The following is a 15,938-nucleotide window of genomic DNA, read 5'->3' as shown; positions in this document are numbered from 1 at the left end:
CAAAGCCTGGCTGCTTCCTGCCTGAGGGAATCCTACATATATTTATACCTGTGGAACAATGTCCAGGGTGGGAGAAAGGACTCTTGTCTGTTGCTGTCATTGGCCAGCTTGATTAGCATTCCATGGACTCGCAGCTTCAAAGCCTGGCTGCTTCCTGCCTGGGGGGAATCCTTTGTTAGGTGTTATCTGGCCCCGATTGTTTCCTGCCTGGAATTCCCGTTTTCCGAGTGTTGCTCTTGATTTACGACTCCCAACAAAGGATTCCCTCAGGCAGAAAGCAGCCCGGCATCCTCAGAGGTTGTGAGGTCCGTTGGAACCTAGGAAAATAGGGTTTATATATCTTTGAATTGATGTCCAGGGTGGGAGAAAGAACTCTTGTCTGTTGGAGGCAAGTGTGTATGTTGCCATTGGGCATCTTGATTAGCATTGAATAGCTTTGCAGTTTCGAAGCTTGGCTGCTTCCTGCCTGGGGGATATTTCCTTGGGGAGGGGGTTGTTAGCTGGCCTTGATTGTTTACTGTCTGGGCAAAACATCAGGAGAGAATGCTTCTGCAACATGGGCCAGGCAGCCTGTAATGTTTTCTGGCTTGTGATCCCACCAGTTCTTTGTCGCATACCGATGGTGTTTGTGGCACAAGTTGCGATGGATCATCTGAGCAATGGTGTTGTGCCTCTGCTTGGAGTCTGTCCACGATCTTCTTGCAGCAGGGGTTGAGAGCCTTAAATTATTATTACTATTATTATTACTAATAAATTATTATTACACCATAAATTATTATTATTATTATTATTATTATTATTATTTGACACACAAGTTCACAACAAACAATTTCCAGTTCACAATTCCAGCAGTTTAATAATAATAATAATAATAATAATAATAATAATAATAAAGCTGACACGATATGAGGATTTAAAGATCGAACTGCAAAGACTCTGGCACAAGCCGGTCAAGGTGGTCCCAGTGGTGAGCGGCATACTGGGTGCGGTGCCTCAAGACCTTGGCCTGCACTTAAACACAATCGGCACTGGCAAAATTACCACCTGTCAACTAATAACAATAATAAAGCATTTGACTCACTTCCACATTGTTGGATTATCAAATGTCTAGATGTCATCAGGGTTTGTGAAAATATTAGAACGAGCCAGACAAGGGGGTCCCAGTGGTGATGGGCACACTGGGTGCAGTGCCTCAAGACCTTGGCCTGCACTTACACACAATCGGCATTGGCAAAATTACCACCTGTCAACTAATAATAATATAAAGCATTTGACTCACTGCCACATTGTTGGATCATCAAATGCCTAGATGTCATCGGGGTTTGTGAAAATATTAGAAGCCAGTCAAGGGGGTCCCAGTGGTGATTGGCCGGCACTTAAACACAATCGGCACTGGCAAAATTACCACCTGTCAGCTAATAATAATAATAATAAAGAATTTGATGCCAGGCCACATTGTTGGATTATCACATGCCTAGATGTCATCGGGGTTTGTGAAAATATTAGAACAAGCCAGTCAAGGTGATCCCAGTGGTGATCGACAAACTGGGTGCAGTGCCTCAAGACCTTGGCCTGCACTTACACACAATCGGCACTGACAAAATTATCATCTATCAGCTAATAATAATAATAATAATAATAATAATAAAGAATTTGACGCACAGCCACATTGTTGGATTATCAAATGTCTAGATGTCATCGGGGTTTGTGAAAATATTAGAATGAGCCAGACAAGGGGGTCCCAGTGGTGATCGGCACACTGGGCGCAGTGCCTCAAGACCTTGGCCTGCACTTACACACAATCAGCACTGACAAAATTACCATCTCTCAGCTAATAATAATAATAATGATAATGATAATAATAAAGCATTTGACTCACGGCCACATTGTTGGATTATCAAATGTCTAGATGTCATTGGGGTTTGTGAAAATATCAGATCAAGCCAGTCAAGGGGGTCCCAGTGGTGATCGGCACACTGGGCGCAGTGCCTCAAGACCTTGGCTTGCTCTTAAACACAATCGGCACTGACAAAATTATCATCTGTCAGCTAATAATAATAATAATAATAATAATAATAATAATGCATTTGACTCACTTCCGCATTGTTGGATTATCAAATGTCTAGTTGTCATTGGGGTTTGTGAAAATATTAGAGCAAGCCAATCAAAGGTGGTGCCTGTGGAGATTGGTACACTGGGTACAGTGCCTCAAGACCTTGGCTTGCACTTAAACACAATCGGCACTAACAAAATTACCATCTGTCAGCTAATAATAATAATAATAATAATAATAATAATAAAGAATTTGACTCACTGCCACATTGTTGGATTATCAAATGTCTAGATGTCATCGGGGTTTGTGAAAATATTAGAACAAGCCAGTCAAAGGTGGTGCCAGTGGTGATCGGCACACTGGGCGCAGTGCCTCAAGACCTTGGCTTGCATTTACACACAATCAGCACTGACAAAATTACCATCTGTCAGCTAATAATAATAATAATAATAATAATAAAGAATTTGACTCACTGCAACATTGTTGGATTATCAAATGCCTAGTTGTCATCGGGGTTTGTGAAAATATTAGAAGCCAGTCAAAGGTGGTGCCAGTGGTGATCGGTACACTGGGCACAGTGCTTCAAGACCTTGGCTTGCACTTAAACACAATCGGCACCGACAAAATTACTGTCTGTCAGCTAATAATAATAATAATGAATTTGACTCACTGCCACATTGTTGGATTATCAAATGTCTAGATGTCATCGGGGTTTGTGAAAATATTAGAACAAGCCAGTCAAGGGGGTCCCAGTGGTGATCGGCATACTGGGTACAGTGCCTCAAGACCTTGGCCTGCACTTACACACAATCAGCACTGACAAAATTACCATCTGTCAGCTAATAAGAATAAGAATAATAAGAATAATAAGAATAAAAAATTTGACGTACGGCCACATTGTTGGATTATCACATGCCTAGATGTCATCGGGGTTTGTGAAAATATTAGAACAAGCCAGTCAAGGTGATCCCAGTGGTGATCGACAAACTGGGTGCAGTGCCTCAAGACCTTGGCCTGCACTTACACACAATCGGCACTGACAAAATTATCATCTATCAGCTAATAATAATAATAATAATAATAATAATAAAGAATTTGACGCACAGCCACATTGTTGGATTATCAAATGTCTAGATGTCATCGGGGTTTGTGAAAATATTAGAATGAGCCAGACAAGGGGGTCCCAGTGGTGATCGGCACACTGGGCGCAGTGCCTCAAGACCTTGGCCTGCACTTACACACAATCAGCACTGACAAAATTATCATCTGTCAGCTAATAATAATAATAATAATAATAATAATGCATTTGACTCACTTCCGCATTGTTGGATTATCAAATGTCTAGATGTCATCGGGGTTTGTGAAAATATTGGAACAAGTCAAGGGGGTCCCAGTGGTGATCGGCATGCTGGGTGCAGTGCCTCAAGACCTTGGCCTGCACTTACACACAATCAGCACTGGCAAAATTACCATCTGTCAGCTAATAATAATAATGAATTTGACTCACTGCCACATTGTTGGATTATCAAATGTCTAGTTGTCATCGGGGTTTGTGAAAATATTAGAATGAGCCAGTCAAGGGGCTCCCAGTGGTGATCGGCACACTGGGCGCAGTGCCTCAAGACCTTGGCCTGCACTTACACACAATCGGCATTGGCAAAATTACCATCTGTCAGCTAATAATAATAATGAATTTGACTCACTGCCACATTGTTGGATTATCAAATGTCTAGGTGCCATCGGGGTTTGTGAAAATAAGTCAGAAAGGACATGGGAATGCGCTGATGCGCAAAGACCCACGCACAGGGGCCACGAAGGAGAGAAAGCGAGACGCACCCACCCATGAATGTGATTTCCTTTTTATTAACAAAGCCACAAAGAAGCTACAGTATACGCTCTTAAGTTAACGCGCCCGGGGTCTCCTAACCGAAGGGGGGTCCCTCCTCCTCCTCCTCCGTTTCCTCCCGCTCTCCTGCCAACTTGCAAACAACGTGGGCTCCGGAGGCGCCTTCAACCGGGGGAGCCGGTGGTTCCAACGTCCGACGACCCAAGACCTTGTTATTCCTGACCCGCGTCCGGGGCTCCCGCCGGCTTGTTCTGCTCGTCCCCTTTCTTCTTATGGCCCGAAACGATGTCGTCGATGCGCAGGAGGAGGACAGCCGTCTGCAGAAAACGAGAGCATTGAAAGAGAGGTCGAATTTGCACCCGATACCGTCATTTATTTATTTACTAATTGACAATATTGATATTCCGCGCTTCTCACCGTCGTTCGGCCATTTTCGGGCGGATTTGTGACCCCCCAAAAATGGCCGAACGACCCCCTCGGAGGCCGCAACCCCCAGGTTGAGAACCGCAGGAGTAGATCAATAGGTAGCCCTTCAGCAGGAAGGTAACGGTGCTCCATGCAGTCATGCCAGTGGCCACATGACCTTGGAGGTGTCTGCGGACAACGCCGGCTCTTCGGCTTAGAAGTGGAGATGAGCCCCAACCCCCCGAGTCGGATACGATACCTTGGCCTTAACAAGACAAGCAACTGTATTTATAGCCAGCCAGTATTATTGTTATTTAGAGTAAAAAAGCACTTTAAAGAAATAGGTAAATCCAATTAGGGAAGAAGATAAGCAGGAACAAAATAGTCCAGAGTAATAGTCCAACAAATCCCATGAAGGCAACATTCTCTAATAAAATCCAAGAAACCCAGGAACATGAATCCAATTTATTTATCTATTTACAGTATAGCCGGTATTATTATCTACAGTAAAAAAGCACTTTAAAGAAATAGGTAAAACCAATTAGGAAGGAAGATAAGCAGGAACAAAATAGTCCAGAGTAATAGTCCAACAAAGTCCATGAAGGCAAACTTCTCTAATAAAATCCAAGAAACCAGGGAACATGAATCCAATTTATTTATCTATTTACTTTATAGCTGGTATTATTATCTACAGTAAAAAAAAAAGCACTTTAAAGAAATAGGTAAATCCAATTAGGGAAGAAGATAAGCAGGAACAAAATAGTCCAGAGTAATAGCCCAATAAAGTCCATGAAGGCAAACTTCTCCAATAAAATCCAAGAAACCAGGGAACATGAATCCAATGTATTTATCTATTTACAGTATTTCTATTCCGCCTTTCTCACCCCACAAGGGACTCGGGGCAGATTACAATGTACACATACATGGTGGGAGTGCCATTTGGCTGGCTCAGGAGGTCGGCAGCCATTTTGGAGGGGGCGGGGCCAGCCAAGGTGAATTCGCGACCCCTCGAAAATGGCCGAACAACCCCCGCAGGGGCCGCGACCCCCAGGTTGAGAACCACTGGAATAGATCAATAGGTACCACTTCAGCAGGAAGGTAACGGCGCTCCACGCAGTCATGCCAGTGGCCACATGACCTTGGAGGTGTCTACGGACAATGCCGGCTCTTTGGCTTAGAAGTGGAGATGAGCACCAACCCCCTGAGTCAGATACGAGTACACTTAATGTCAAGGAGAAACCTTGACCTTAACAAGACAAGCAACTGTATTTATAGCCAGCCAGTATTATTATTATTTAGAGTAAAAAAGCACTTTAAAGAAATAGGTAAATCCAATTAGGGAAGAAGATAAGCAGGAATAAAATAGTCCAGAGTAATAGTCCAACAAAGTCCATGAAGGCAAACTTCTCTAATGAAATCCAAGAAACCCGGGAACATGAATCCAATGTATTTATCTATTTACAGTATTTATATTCCGCCCTACTCACCCCGCAGGGGACTCAGGGCGGATTACAATGTACACATACATGGCGGGAGTGCCATTTGGCTGGCTCAGGGGGTCGGCAGCCATTTTGGAGGGGGCGGGGCCAGCCAAGGCGGATTCGCGACCCCCCAAAAATGGCAGAACGACCCCCTCGGAGGCCGCAACGCCCAGGTTGAGAATCGCTGGAGTAGATCAATAGGTAGCCCTTCAGCAGGAAGGTAACGGTGCTCCATGCAGTCATGCCAGTGGCCACTTAGCCTTGGAGGTGTCTACGGACAACGCCGGCTCTTCGGCTTAGAAGTGGAGATGAGCACCAACCCCCCCGAGTTGGATACGATACTTTGGCCTCACAAGACAAGCAACTGTATTTATAGCCAGCCAGTATTATTATTATTTAGAGTAAAAAAGCACTTTAAAGAAATAGGTAAATCCAATTAGGAAGGAAGATAAGAAGGAACAAAATAGTCCAGAGTAATAGTCCAACAAATCCCATGAAGGCAACATTCTCTAATAAAATCCAAGAAACCAGGGAACATGAATCCAATTTTTTATCTATTTACTTTATAGCCGGTATTATTATCTACAGTAAAAAAGGACTTTAAAGAAATAGGTAAATCCAATTAGGGAAGAAGATAAGCAGGAACAAAATAGTCCAGAGTAATAGCCCATCAAAGTCCATGAAGGCAAACTTCTCTAATGAAATCCAAGAAACCAGGGAACATGAATCCAATTTTTTATCTATTTACTTTATAGCCAGTATTATTATCTACAGTAAAAAAGGACTTTAAAGAAATAGGTAAATCCAATTAGGGAAGAAGATAAGCAGGAACAAAATAGTCCAGAGTAATAGCCCAACAAAGTCCATGAAGGCAAACTTCTCTAATGAAATCCAAGAAACCAGGGAACATGAATCCAATTTTTTATCTATTTACTTTATAGCCAGTATTATTATCTACAGTAAAAAAGGACTTTAAAGAAATAGGTAAATCCAATTAGGGAAGAAGATAAGCAGGAACAAAATAGTCCAGAGTAATAGCCCATCAAAGTCCATGAAGGCAAACTTCTCTAATGAAATCCAAGAAACCAGGGAACATGAATCCAATATATTTATCTATTTACAGTATTTATATTCCGCCCTTCTCACCCCGCAGGGGCCTCGGGGCGGATTACAATGTACATATACATGGCAAACAATGCCATAGACCAGTGTTTCTCAACCTGGGGGTCGGGACCCCTGGGGGGGTCGCGAGAGAGTGTCCGAGGGGTCGCCAAAGACCATCAGAAAACACAGTATTTTCTCTTAGTCATCTGGGTTACATTTGGAAAGTTAGATCCAATTCTATTGTTGGTGGGGTTCAGAATGCTCTTTGATTGTAGGTGAACTATAAATCCCAGCAAGTACAACTCCCAAATGCCAAGGTCTATTTCCCCCAAACTCCACTAGTGTTCACATTTGGACATATTGAGTATTTGTGCCAAATTTGGTCCTGATCCATCATTGTTTGAGTCCACAGATGTAGGTGAACTACAACTCCCAAACTCAAGATCCATGCCCACCAAACCCTGCCAATGTTTATGTTGGTCATGGGAGTCCTGTGCGCCAAGACTGGTTCAGTTCCATCATTGGTGGAGATCAGAATGCTCTTTGATTGTAGATGAACTATAAGTCCCAGCAAGTACAACTCTCAAATGATAAAACCAGTCCCTCCCCCAACTCCACCAGTATCCAAATTTGGGCCTATTGGGTATTTGTGCCAAACTTGGTCCAGTGAATGAAAATACATCCTGCATATCAGATGTTTACATTACGATTCATAACAGGAGCAAAATTACATTTATGAAGTAACAATGAAAATAATTTTATGGTTGGGGGTCACCACCACATGAGGAACTGTATTAAGGGGTCGCGGCATTCGCAAGGTTGAGAAACACTGCCATAGACACACAACACATATAGACAGACAGCTAACATTCCAATTTTCTGGCCACCAGGGGAGCTGTCGCTTCCATCTGCGACACTGATTGTGTACTTCCTCATTCTTTTGCTTGCTTGCTGGAGATTTTATGGCATCACAAATTGCTTAAATTAGCCTCTCCGCATAAGCGGTACCTAAATTTCCTACTTGATAATAATAATAATAATAATAATAATAATAATAATAATACACATAATTTAAAACCTTATTCAACTGTCTTTCGGGTTGCAAAGGTCGACAACAAGCTACACAAATTGGCCGGAAGCTCACTCCGACCAAGTGATCCTAATGCAGCTGAAACCCAGCCAGCTGCGCCACAATCCCGGTCATCCCTCCACATTTTTTGTGTGTGATTATGATTATGATAGCAGACTAAAAGACAAGAAGGAAGTGTTTTTGGGACGCTTCCCTCGAGTGGAGCGCCTCTGCTTACCTCCACGGCCGTCTTGTAGGTTTGCAGCTTGACGGACAGGGGCTCCCAGATGCCCAGCTCCTTCATGTCGGCCAAGGCACCCGTCTCGCCATTGACGCCCCAGGTCTGGCTGCCTTCCTGGGTGTGCTTGGCCTGCAAGACGCGGTGGCAATGAGTGCCAAAGACCCAAAGGCCGTGATTTCACCCTAAATCTACCTCCCTGCCTCCCAGGCATCATCATTTACCATCATCGTCATCAGTGATAATAAACAGTTTATTTTCATTTTATTATTACCACCACCATTATAATTATTATTATTTTACTGACACAAAAACAGTGTTACTATATATATATATATATATATTATTAGTATTATTATTAATTAGTATTATTATTATTGTATTGTCGAAGGCTTTCATGGCCGGAATCACTAGGTTCTTGTGGGTTTTTTCGGGCTATATGGCCATGATCTAGAGGCATTCTCTCCTGACATTTCGCCTGCATCTATGGCAAGCATCCTCTAAGGATGCTTGCCATAGATGCAGGCGAAACGTCAGGAGAAATGCCTCTAGAACATGGCCATATAGCCCGAAAAAACCCACAAGAACCTAGCATTATTATTATTACAATATTATATTTATATTATAATTATTATTATTTCAGTCTTATTATTATTGTTTCAGTTTATTATCACCACCATTATTATTATTTTACTGGCACAAAAACACAGTGTGTGTGTGTGTGTGTGTGTGTGTGTGTGTATATATATATATATATATATTCAGTTTTATTATTATTTCAGTGTATTACCACCATTATTATTATTATTATTATTTTACTGACACAAAACAGTGTTACTATATATATATATATAATATAATTCAGTTTTATTATTATTATTTCAGTGTATTATTACCACCATTATAATTTTACTAACACAAAAACACAGCATTTGTGTGTGTGTGTATATATATATTTTTCTGTTTATTATTAGCACCATTATTATTATTATTATTTTACTGACACAAAAACACAGTATTATATATATATATTCAGTTTCATTATTATTATTTCAGTTTGTTACCACCATTATTGTTATTGTTATTGTTGTTATTATTATTATTATTATTATTTTACTGACACAAAAACAGATATATATATGTGTGTGTATAAATTCAATTAATTATTACCATTATTATTATTATTTTACTGACACAAAACCACAATATATATATATATATATCAGTTATTACCATTATTATTATTATTACTGACACAAAACAGTTATATATATATATATATAAATAAAATTCAGTTTTATTATTATTTCAGTTTATTATTACCACCATTATTATTTCACTGACACAAAAACACAGTGCTGGTTTTGACCTACAAAACCCTATACGGTTCCGGTCCAGTGTATCTGTCCGAACGTATCTCCCTCTACGTCCCACCCCGGAGTCTGAGATCATCCGGGGAGGCCCTGCTCTCGACCCCACCACTGTCCCAAGTGAGGCTGGTGGGGACGAGGAGCAGGGCTTTCTCGGTGGTAGCCCCCAGCCTGTGGAACTCACTCCCGGGGGAGATTAGGGCATCATCATCCCTCCTCGCCTTCAGGAGGAGGGTGAAAACTTGGTTATGGGACCAGGCCTTTGGGCACTCTGGCAATTAAATCAGTCAATCAGGCAAGTAAGACCAGCAGGATGGATGAATGGAATGGAATGAAAAACTAGATCTAGGTGCTAACAAACACTGACCATGTAAGAGGAGAAACTGGGTTTGTATTTGATTTTAATGATTTTATGGTTATATTGCATGCATGTCAACTGCGAATTGTTGTAATTTGGTGTAATTTTGTGTACGATTGTTTATGATGCAGGCATCAAATTGTGCCTTGCTCCTGTAAGCCGCCCTGAGTCCCCTTCGGGGTGAGAAGGGCGGGGTAAAAGAACCCCCAAATAAATAAATAAATAAAATATATAATTCAGTTTTATTGTTATTTCAGTTTATTACCACCACCATAATTATTATTATTTTACTGACACAAAAACACAGATATATGTGTGTGTGTGTATAAATTCAATTTATTATTACCACCATTATTATTATTATTATTATTATTATTATTTTACTGACACAAAACACAGTATATATATATATATAATTCAGTTTTCTTATTATTTCAGTTTATTATTACCACCATTATTATTTTACTGACACAGTATTATTATATTAATAATATATATATATATATATATATATATATAATTCAGTTTTATTGTTATTTCAGTTTATTACCACCACCCCCATTATTATTATTATTATTTTACTGACACAAAAACACAGTATATATATATTAATATTGTGTGTGTGTGTGTGTGTATGTATATGTGTGTGTGTGTATATATATATATATATACAACTATATATATTATATAATATATTAATATTATGTGTGTGTGTGTGTGTATGTATATGTGTGTGTATATATATATACAACTGGAATGGATTACGACTACGAGATTATGATTCCACGATAAGACGGAGCGGATTATTTTAGTATAATTAGATGTTTGTGTATTAGTGATATGTTAGTTTTGTCGTCTTGGCTCATTGTAAATTGTCTTTTATGTGCTGTACACCGCCGCGAGTCGCCCTAGGGCTGAGAGCGGCGGTTAATAAATGCAGGAAATAAATAAATAATAAATAATAAATAATATAATTCAGATTTATTATTATTTCCAAAGAGGGGAGAGTGCCGCTCGCTTACCCGCAAGGAGGTCAGTGTGCGGATGGTGCTGGCGCCGCAGTTCTGGATGAGTGTCCTGGGGATGACCTCCAGGGCTTGGGCCACGGCTCGGTAGGGCCACTGCTCCACGCCGGTCATGACCTTTGACTTCTCCGTCAGGTAGTGGGCCACCGCCATCTCGGAAGCCCCGCCCCCCGGCACCAGTTGCGGGTCGATCAGGACGTTGCGGCAGACCTGCATGGCGTCCTGGAGGTTGCGCTCCACTTCCTGAGAGAAAGAAGGCGGGCAGAAGAAGAAGGACGCCCTTTATTATTGAGCAAAGGAAGCATGAGGAAGCGCATGCGTGTTGGGGTTCAGCCTGCGTGTGTACCTGAACCTGATTCTCTGATTGTATTTCCTGATGCTACTGAACATGTATTTTTCCCTGATGGTATTGAAAATGTTGATTCTGAGATCAGTGGCTTGGAAAGTGAAACTACGCATTCGGATGAGAATGTTGCAGAGCCAAGCGGTGATAGCTCTCCAGAGGAGCTAAAACCTGGCTTCCTTAATGAGGATAGAAAAAGACAGATTTGGAAAAACAGGAGTGAATCGCAGAGTCTGCGAAGGTCAAGCAGATTAAGGGAAAAGGAAACACAGGCTGCAAAGCCTGGAGGCGTGTCACGAAACAGTTGCAGAGCCAAGTAGTGATAGCTCTTCAGAGGAGTTTAACACCTGGCTTCCTTAATGAGGATAGAAAAGGACAGATTTGGAAATACAGGAGTGAATCACAGAGTCTGCGAAGGTCAAGCAGATTAAGGGAAAAGGAAACACAGGCTTCAAAGCCTGGAGGCGTGTCACGAAACAGTTGCAGAGCCAAGTGGTGATAGCTCTTCAGAGGACTTTAACACCTGGCTTCCTTAATGAGGATAGAAAAGGACAGATTTGGAAAAACAGGAGTGAATCGCAGAGTCTGCGAAGGTCAAGCAGATTAAGGGAAAAGGAAGCACAGGCTTCAAAGCCTGGAGGCGTGTCACGAAACAGTTTCTTCAGTTTTAAGTGCCTCTCGCCGGGGTGTCTCGTTAGATCAGGTATCGTTTAGACTGAGGCATTACCTTGCCAGATCTCCCGTTTCCCGTGGCCTACATCCAAAGAGGCTTCTAGTGCTCCAAGTACGGTTAGTGCAATGCTAATAGGTTCCAGGTTTTTACAGTGTTGCTTTTGGAATTTTGATCTAGTTCATAGATATTCCTGACCGCTGAATTTTATTGTGGCTTTTTAAGACTTTGCATTTTCCTCTATTTTGTAACCATTTTTGATCAATAAAAAGGGATTATTTTTTCCCACAGTCAAGCGTGGTGGATTGTTATCTTATGGTCTGGGTTGCAACAATGCGAACAGATTAGGGGTACAAATACAGAGACGAGGAGAATAACTCAAAGATTCTATGCTTCTATTTATTGTTGTTGTTGTTAAGTAGATTGGGTATCCACCAGGAAGGCTTTGATTCTATGGTTTACGCTTAGAGCTCCCAACATGCCAAGTCCTAGGATCCTATATTATTATTAAGAAGAGACTGGCTATCGATAGGGAGGGCTTTGAAGGTGTCTTCCTACATAGTGGGGCTGGACTAGATGGCCCCTTGGGATCTTTTCCTACTCTAGGATTCCATTTATTATTATTACTAGCTGTACCCGTCACACGTTGCTGTGGCCAATCTTCCCTCCGCCTTTCTACCCTTCCTTTCCTCTTTTTCTTTCCCTTCCTATTTATCTTCTTCTTTCTTCCATCTCTACCTGTTTCTTTCCTCCCTTTCTTTGCTCTTTGGTTACATCCTTCCTTCCCTGTCTTTTTCCTTTCACCTTTTTTTATTTTCTTCTCTCCTTTCTTGCTTTTCTACCTTTCTTTCTTTCCTTCCTTCCTTCCTTCTTTCCCTCCCCCCTTCCCTCCTTCATTCCTTCCCTCTTTCCCTCCTTCTCTCGTTACTTGACTGTCCCTTCCAACTCTATTCTGTAAGTCTATATAACTAGTATTATGTAGTAATATATAATAGTAACATATTATATAGTAATTATATAACAATATATAAAATATTGTATTTATATCTTACATAGAAAAAAGGAAAAGGGAGGGAGGAGGGAAAGAAGGGAAGGAAGGAAGGAAAGGAAAGAAGGAGGGACAGGAAGGAAGGAAGGAAAGGAAAGAAGGAGGGACAGGAAGGAAGGAAAAAGGAAGGAAAGGAAGGAAGGAGGAAGGAAGGGGGAGGGAAAGGAAGGAGGGGGATGAAGAAAGGAGGGAGGGAAGGAAAGTAACGGGATGGAAATGAAGAAAGGGAAAGGAGGAGGAAAGGGAGGGAGGAAGGAAAAGAAGGGACAGGAAGGAAGGGAAGGAGGGAAAGAAGGAAAGGAAGGAGAAGGAAGGAGGAAAGGGAGGGAGGGAGGAAAGGAAGAAGGGACAGGAAGGAAGGGAAGGAGGGAAAGAAGGAAAGGAAGGAGAAGGAAGAAGGGACAGGAAGGAAGGGAAGGAGGGAAAGAAGGAAAGGAAGGAGAAGGAAGGAAGGAGGAAGGAAGGGGGAGGGAAAGGAAGGAGGGGTGTAAAGAAAGGAGGGAGGGAAGGAAAGTAAGGGGAAGGAAATGAAGAAAGGGAAAGGAGGAAAGGGAGGGGGGAAGGAAAGGAAGAAGGGACAGGAATAAGGGAAGGAGGGAAAGAAGGAGAAGGAAGGAGGAAAGGGAGGGAGGAAGGAAAGGAAGAAGGGACAGGAAGGAAAGGAAGGAGGGAAAGAAGGAAAGGAAGGAGAAGGAAGCAGGGACAGGAAGGAAGGGAAGGAGGGAAAGAAGGAAAGGAAGGAGAAGGAAGGAAGGAGGAAGGAAGGGGGAGGGAAAGGAAGGAGGGGTGTAAAGAAAGGAGGGAGGGAAGGAAAGTAAGGGGAAGGAAATGAAGAAAGGGAAAGGAGGAGGAAAGGGAGGGGGGAAGGAAAGGAAGAAGGGACAGGAACAAGGGAAGGAGGGAAAGAAGGAGAAGGAAGGAGGAAAGGGAGGGAGGAAGGAAAGGAAGAAGGGACAGGAAGGAAAGGAAGGAGGGAAAGAAGGAAAGGAAGGAGAAGGAAGCAGGGACAGGAAGGAAGGGAAGGAGGGAAAGAAGGAAAGGAAGGAAAAGGAAGGAAGGAAGGGGGAGGGAAAGGAAGGAGGAAAGGGAGGGAGGGAGGAAAGGAAGAAGGGACAGGAAGGAAGGGAAGGAGGGAAAGAAGGAAAGGAAGGAAAAGGAAGGAAGGAAGGGGGAGGGAAAGGAAGGAGGAAAGGGAGGGAGGGAGGAAAGGAAGAAGGGACAGGAAGGAAGGGAAGGAGGGAAAGAAGGAAAGGAAGGAAAAAGAAGGAAGGAGGAAGGAAGGGGGAGGGAAAGGAGGAGGAAAGGGAGGGAGGAAGGAAAGGAAGAAGGGACAGGAAGGAAGGGAAGGAGGGAAAGAAGGAAAGGAAGGAGAAGGAAGGAGGAAGGAAGGGGGAGGGAAAGGAGGAGGAAAGGGAGGGAGGAAGGAAAGGAAGAAGGGACAGGAAGCAAGGGAAGGAGGGAAAGTAGGAAAGGAAGGAAAAAGAAGGAAGGAGGAAGGAAGGGGGAGGGAAAGGAAGGAGGAAAGGGAGGGAGGGAGGAAAGGAAGAAGGGACAGGAAGGAAGGGAAGGAGGGAAAGAAGGAAAGGAAGGAAAAAGAAGGAAGGAGGAAGGAAGGGGGAGGGAAAGGAGGAGGAAAGGGAGGGAGGAAGGAAAGGAAGAAGGGACAGGAAGGAAGGGAAGGAGGGAAAGAAGGAAAGGAAGGAAGGAGGAAGGAAGGGGGAGGGAAAGGAAGGAGGAAAGGGAGGGAGGAAGGAAAGGAAGAAGGGACAGGAAGGAAGGGAAGGAGGGAAAGAAGGAAAGGAAGGAAGGAGGAAGGAAGGGGGAGGGAAAGGAAGAAGGGACAGGAAGGAAGGGAAGGAGGGAAAGAAGGAAAGGAAGGAAGGAGAAGGAAGGAAGGGGGAGGGAAAGGAAGGAGGAAAGGGAGGGAGGAAGGAAAGGAAGAAGGGACAGGAAGGAAGGGAAGGAGGGAAAGAAGGAAAGGAAGGAGAAGGAAGGAAGGAAGGAAGGAAGGAGGGGGAAGAAAAGGAAGGGGAAGGAAGGAAGAAAGGGAGGGGGGAGGAAAGAAGGGAAGGGAGTGAGGGAGAGAAGGAGTGGAGTTATATTATTACCAACCCCCGCCTTGCTGGACTCACCGCCAGGATCTCCTTGCTGGCCCCCCGGAGCAGGATGGTGCAAGCCTTGGGCTCCTTGCAGTCGGTGATGAAGGTGAAGTACTCATCCCCAATCTTCTTCACTTCGAAGAGTCCCGCTCCGGTCCCCACATCCTCTTCGCGCAGCTCATCCGGGCGGCTGACAATGCGAGCGCCACAAGCCCTGCAAAGGAAACGAGAATCCCCCTCCGGCATTGAAGCTCCACCTCGCCTCCATATCACAGGGTCTTTGAGCAGAGGTGCTGGATGACCATCTGTCAGGGGTGATTTAATTGTCTTCCTGCCAATGGGGTTGGAGTGGAGTCTCTTCCAACTCTAGGATTCGTTAAGCAGAGGCTGGATGTCCATCTGTCGGGAGGGCTTGGATGGTGCCTTCCTTTATGGCAGAAGGGGGGTGGACTGGATGGCCCTCGGGGTCTCTTTCATCTCTTATCATTCTACGATTCCATACAATGGGCCTCCCAGCTCACCTTGGATTCACCCAGTGCATTTTAATATAGTAAATTTTATTGATTAGCCCAGTGCTTCTCAACCTGGGGGTCGCGACCCCTGAGGGGGTCGTGACGGGGTGCCAAAGGAGTCGTCAAAGACCATCAGAAAACATAGTATTTTCTGGTGGTCATGGGGGTTCTATGTGGGAAGGTTGACCCAATTCTATCGTTGGTGGAGTTCAGAATGCTCTTTGATTGTAGGTGAACTATAAATCCCAACAACGACAACTCCCAAATGTCAAGGTCTATTTTCCCCAGACTCTACCAGTGTTCACATTTGGGCATAC

The 15,938-nt window shown here is 43.3% G+C and overlaps 1 protein-coding gene across 1 annotated transcript in view; it reads right to left on the bottom strand.

Moving 5' to 3' along the window:
* Positions 1–3,896: 3,896 nt before the first annotated feature.
* The window catches only part of CCT3 (chaperonin containing TCP1 subunit 3), a 36,409-nt gene continuing 24,367 nt past the window's right edge, over positions 3,897–15,938 (bottom strand). Inside the window, exons 11-14 of the mRNA XM_060757873.2 lie at positions 15,143–15,323; positions 10,947–11,192; positions 8,197–8,328; positions 3,897–4,216 (exon numbers count right to left, since the gene is read on the bottom strand). Of these exons, the coding sequence (XP_060613856.2) occupies positions 4,112–4,216; positions 8,197–8,328; positions 10,947–11,192; positions 15,143–15,323 (664 nt within the window). The 3' untranslated portion in view covers positions 3,897–4,111. The remainder of the gene's footprint in view (positions 4,217–8,196; positions 8,329–10,946; positions 11,193–15,142; positions 15,324–15,938) is intronic.

This window comes from Anolis sagrei, chromosome 12 (assembly GCF_037176765.1).
Source record: "Anolis sagrei isolate rAnoSag1 chromosome 12, rAnoSag1.mat, whole genome shotgun sequence".
In the NCBI taxonomy this organism is placed as follows: domain Eukaryota; kingdom Metazoa; phylum Chordata; class Lepidosauria; order Squamata; family Dactyloidae; genus Anolis; species Anolis sagrei.
The sequence above is the reverse complement of the archived record's forward strand: the minus strand, read 5'-3'. Positions and strand labels throughout refer to the sequence as shown.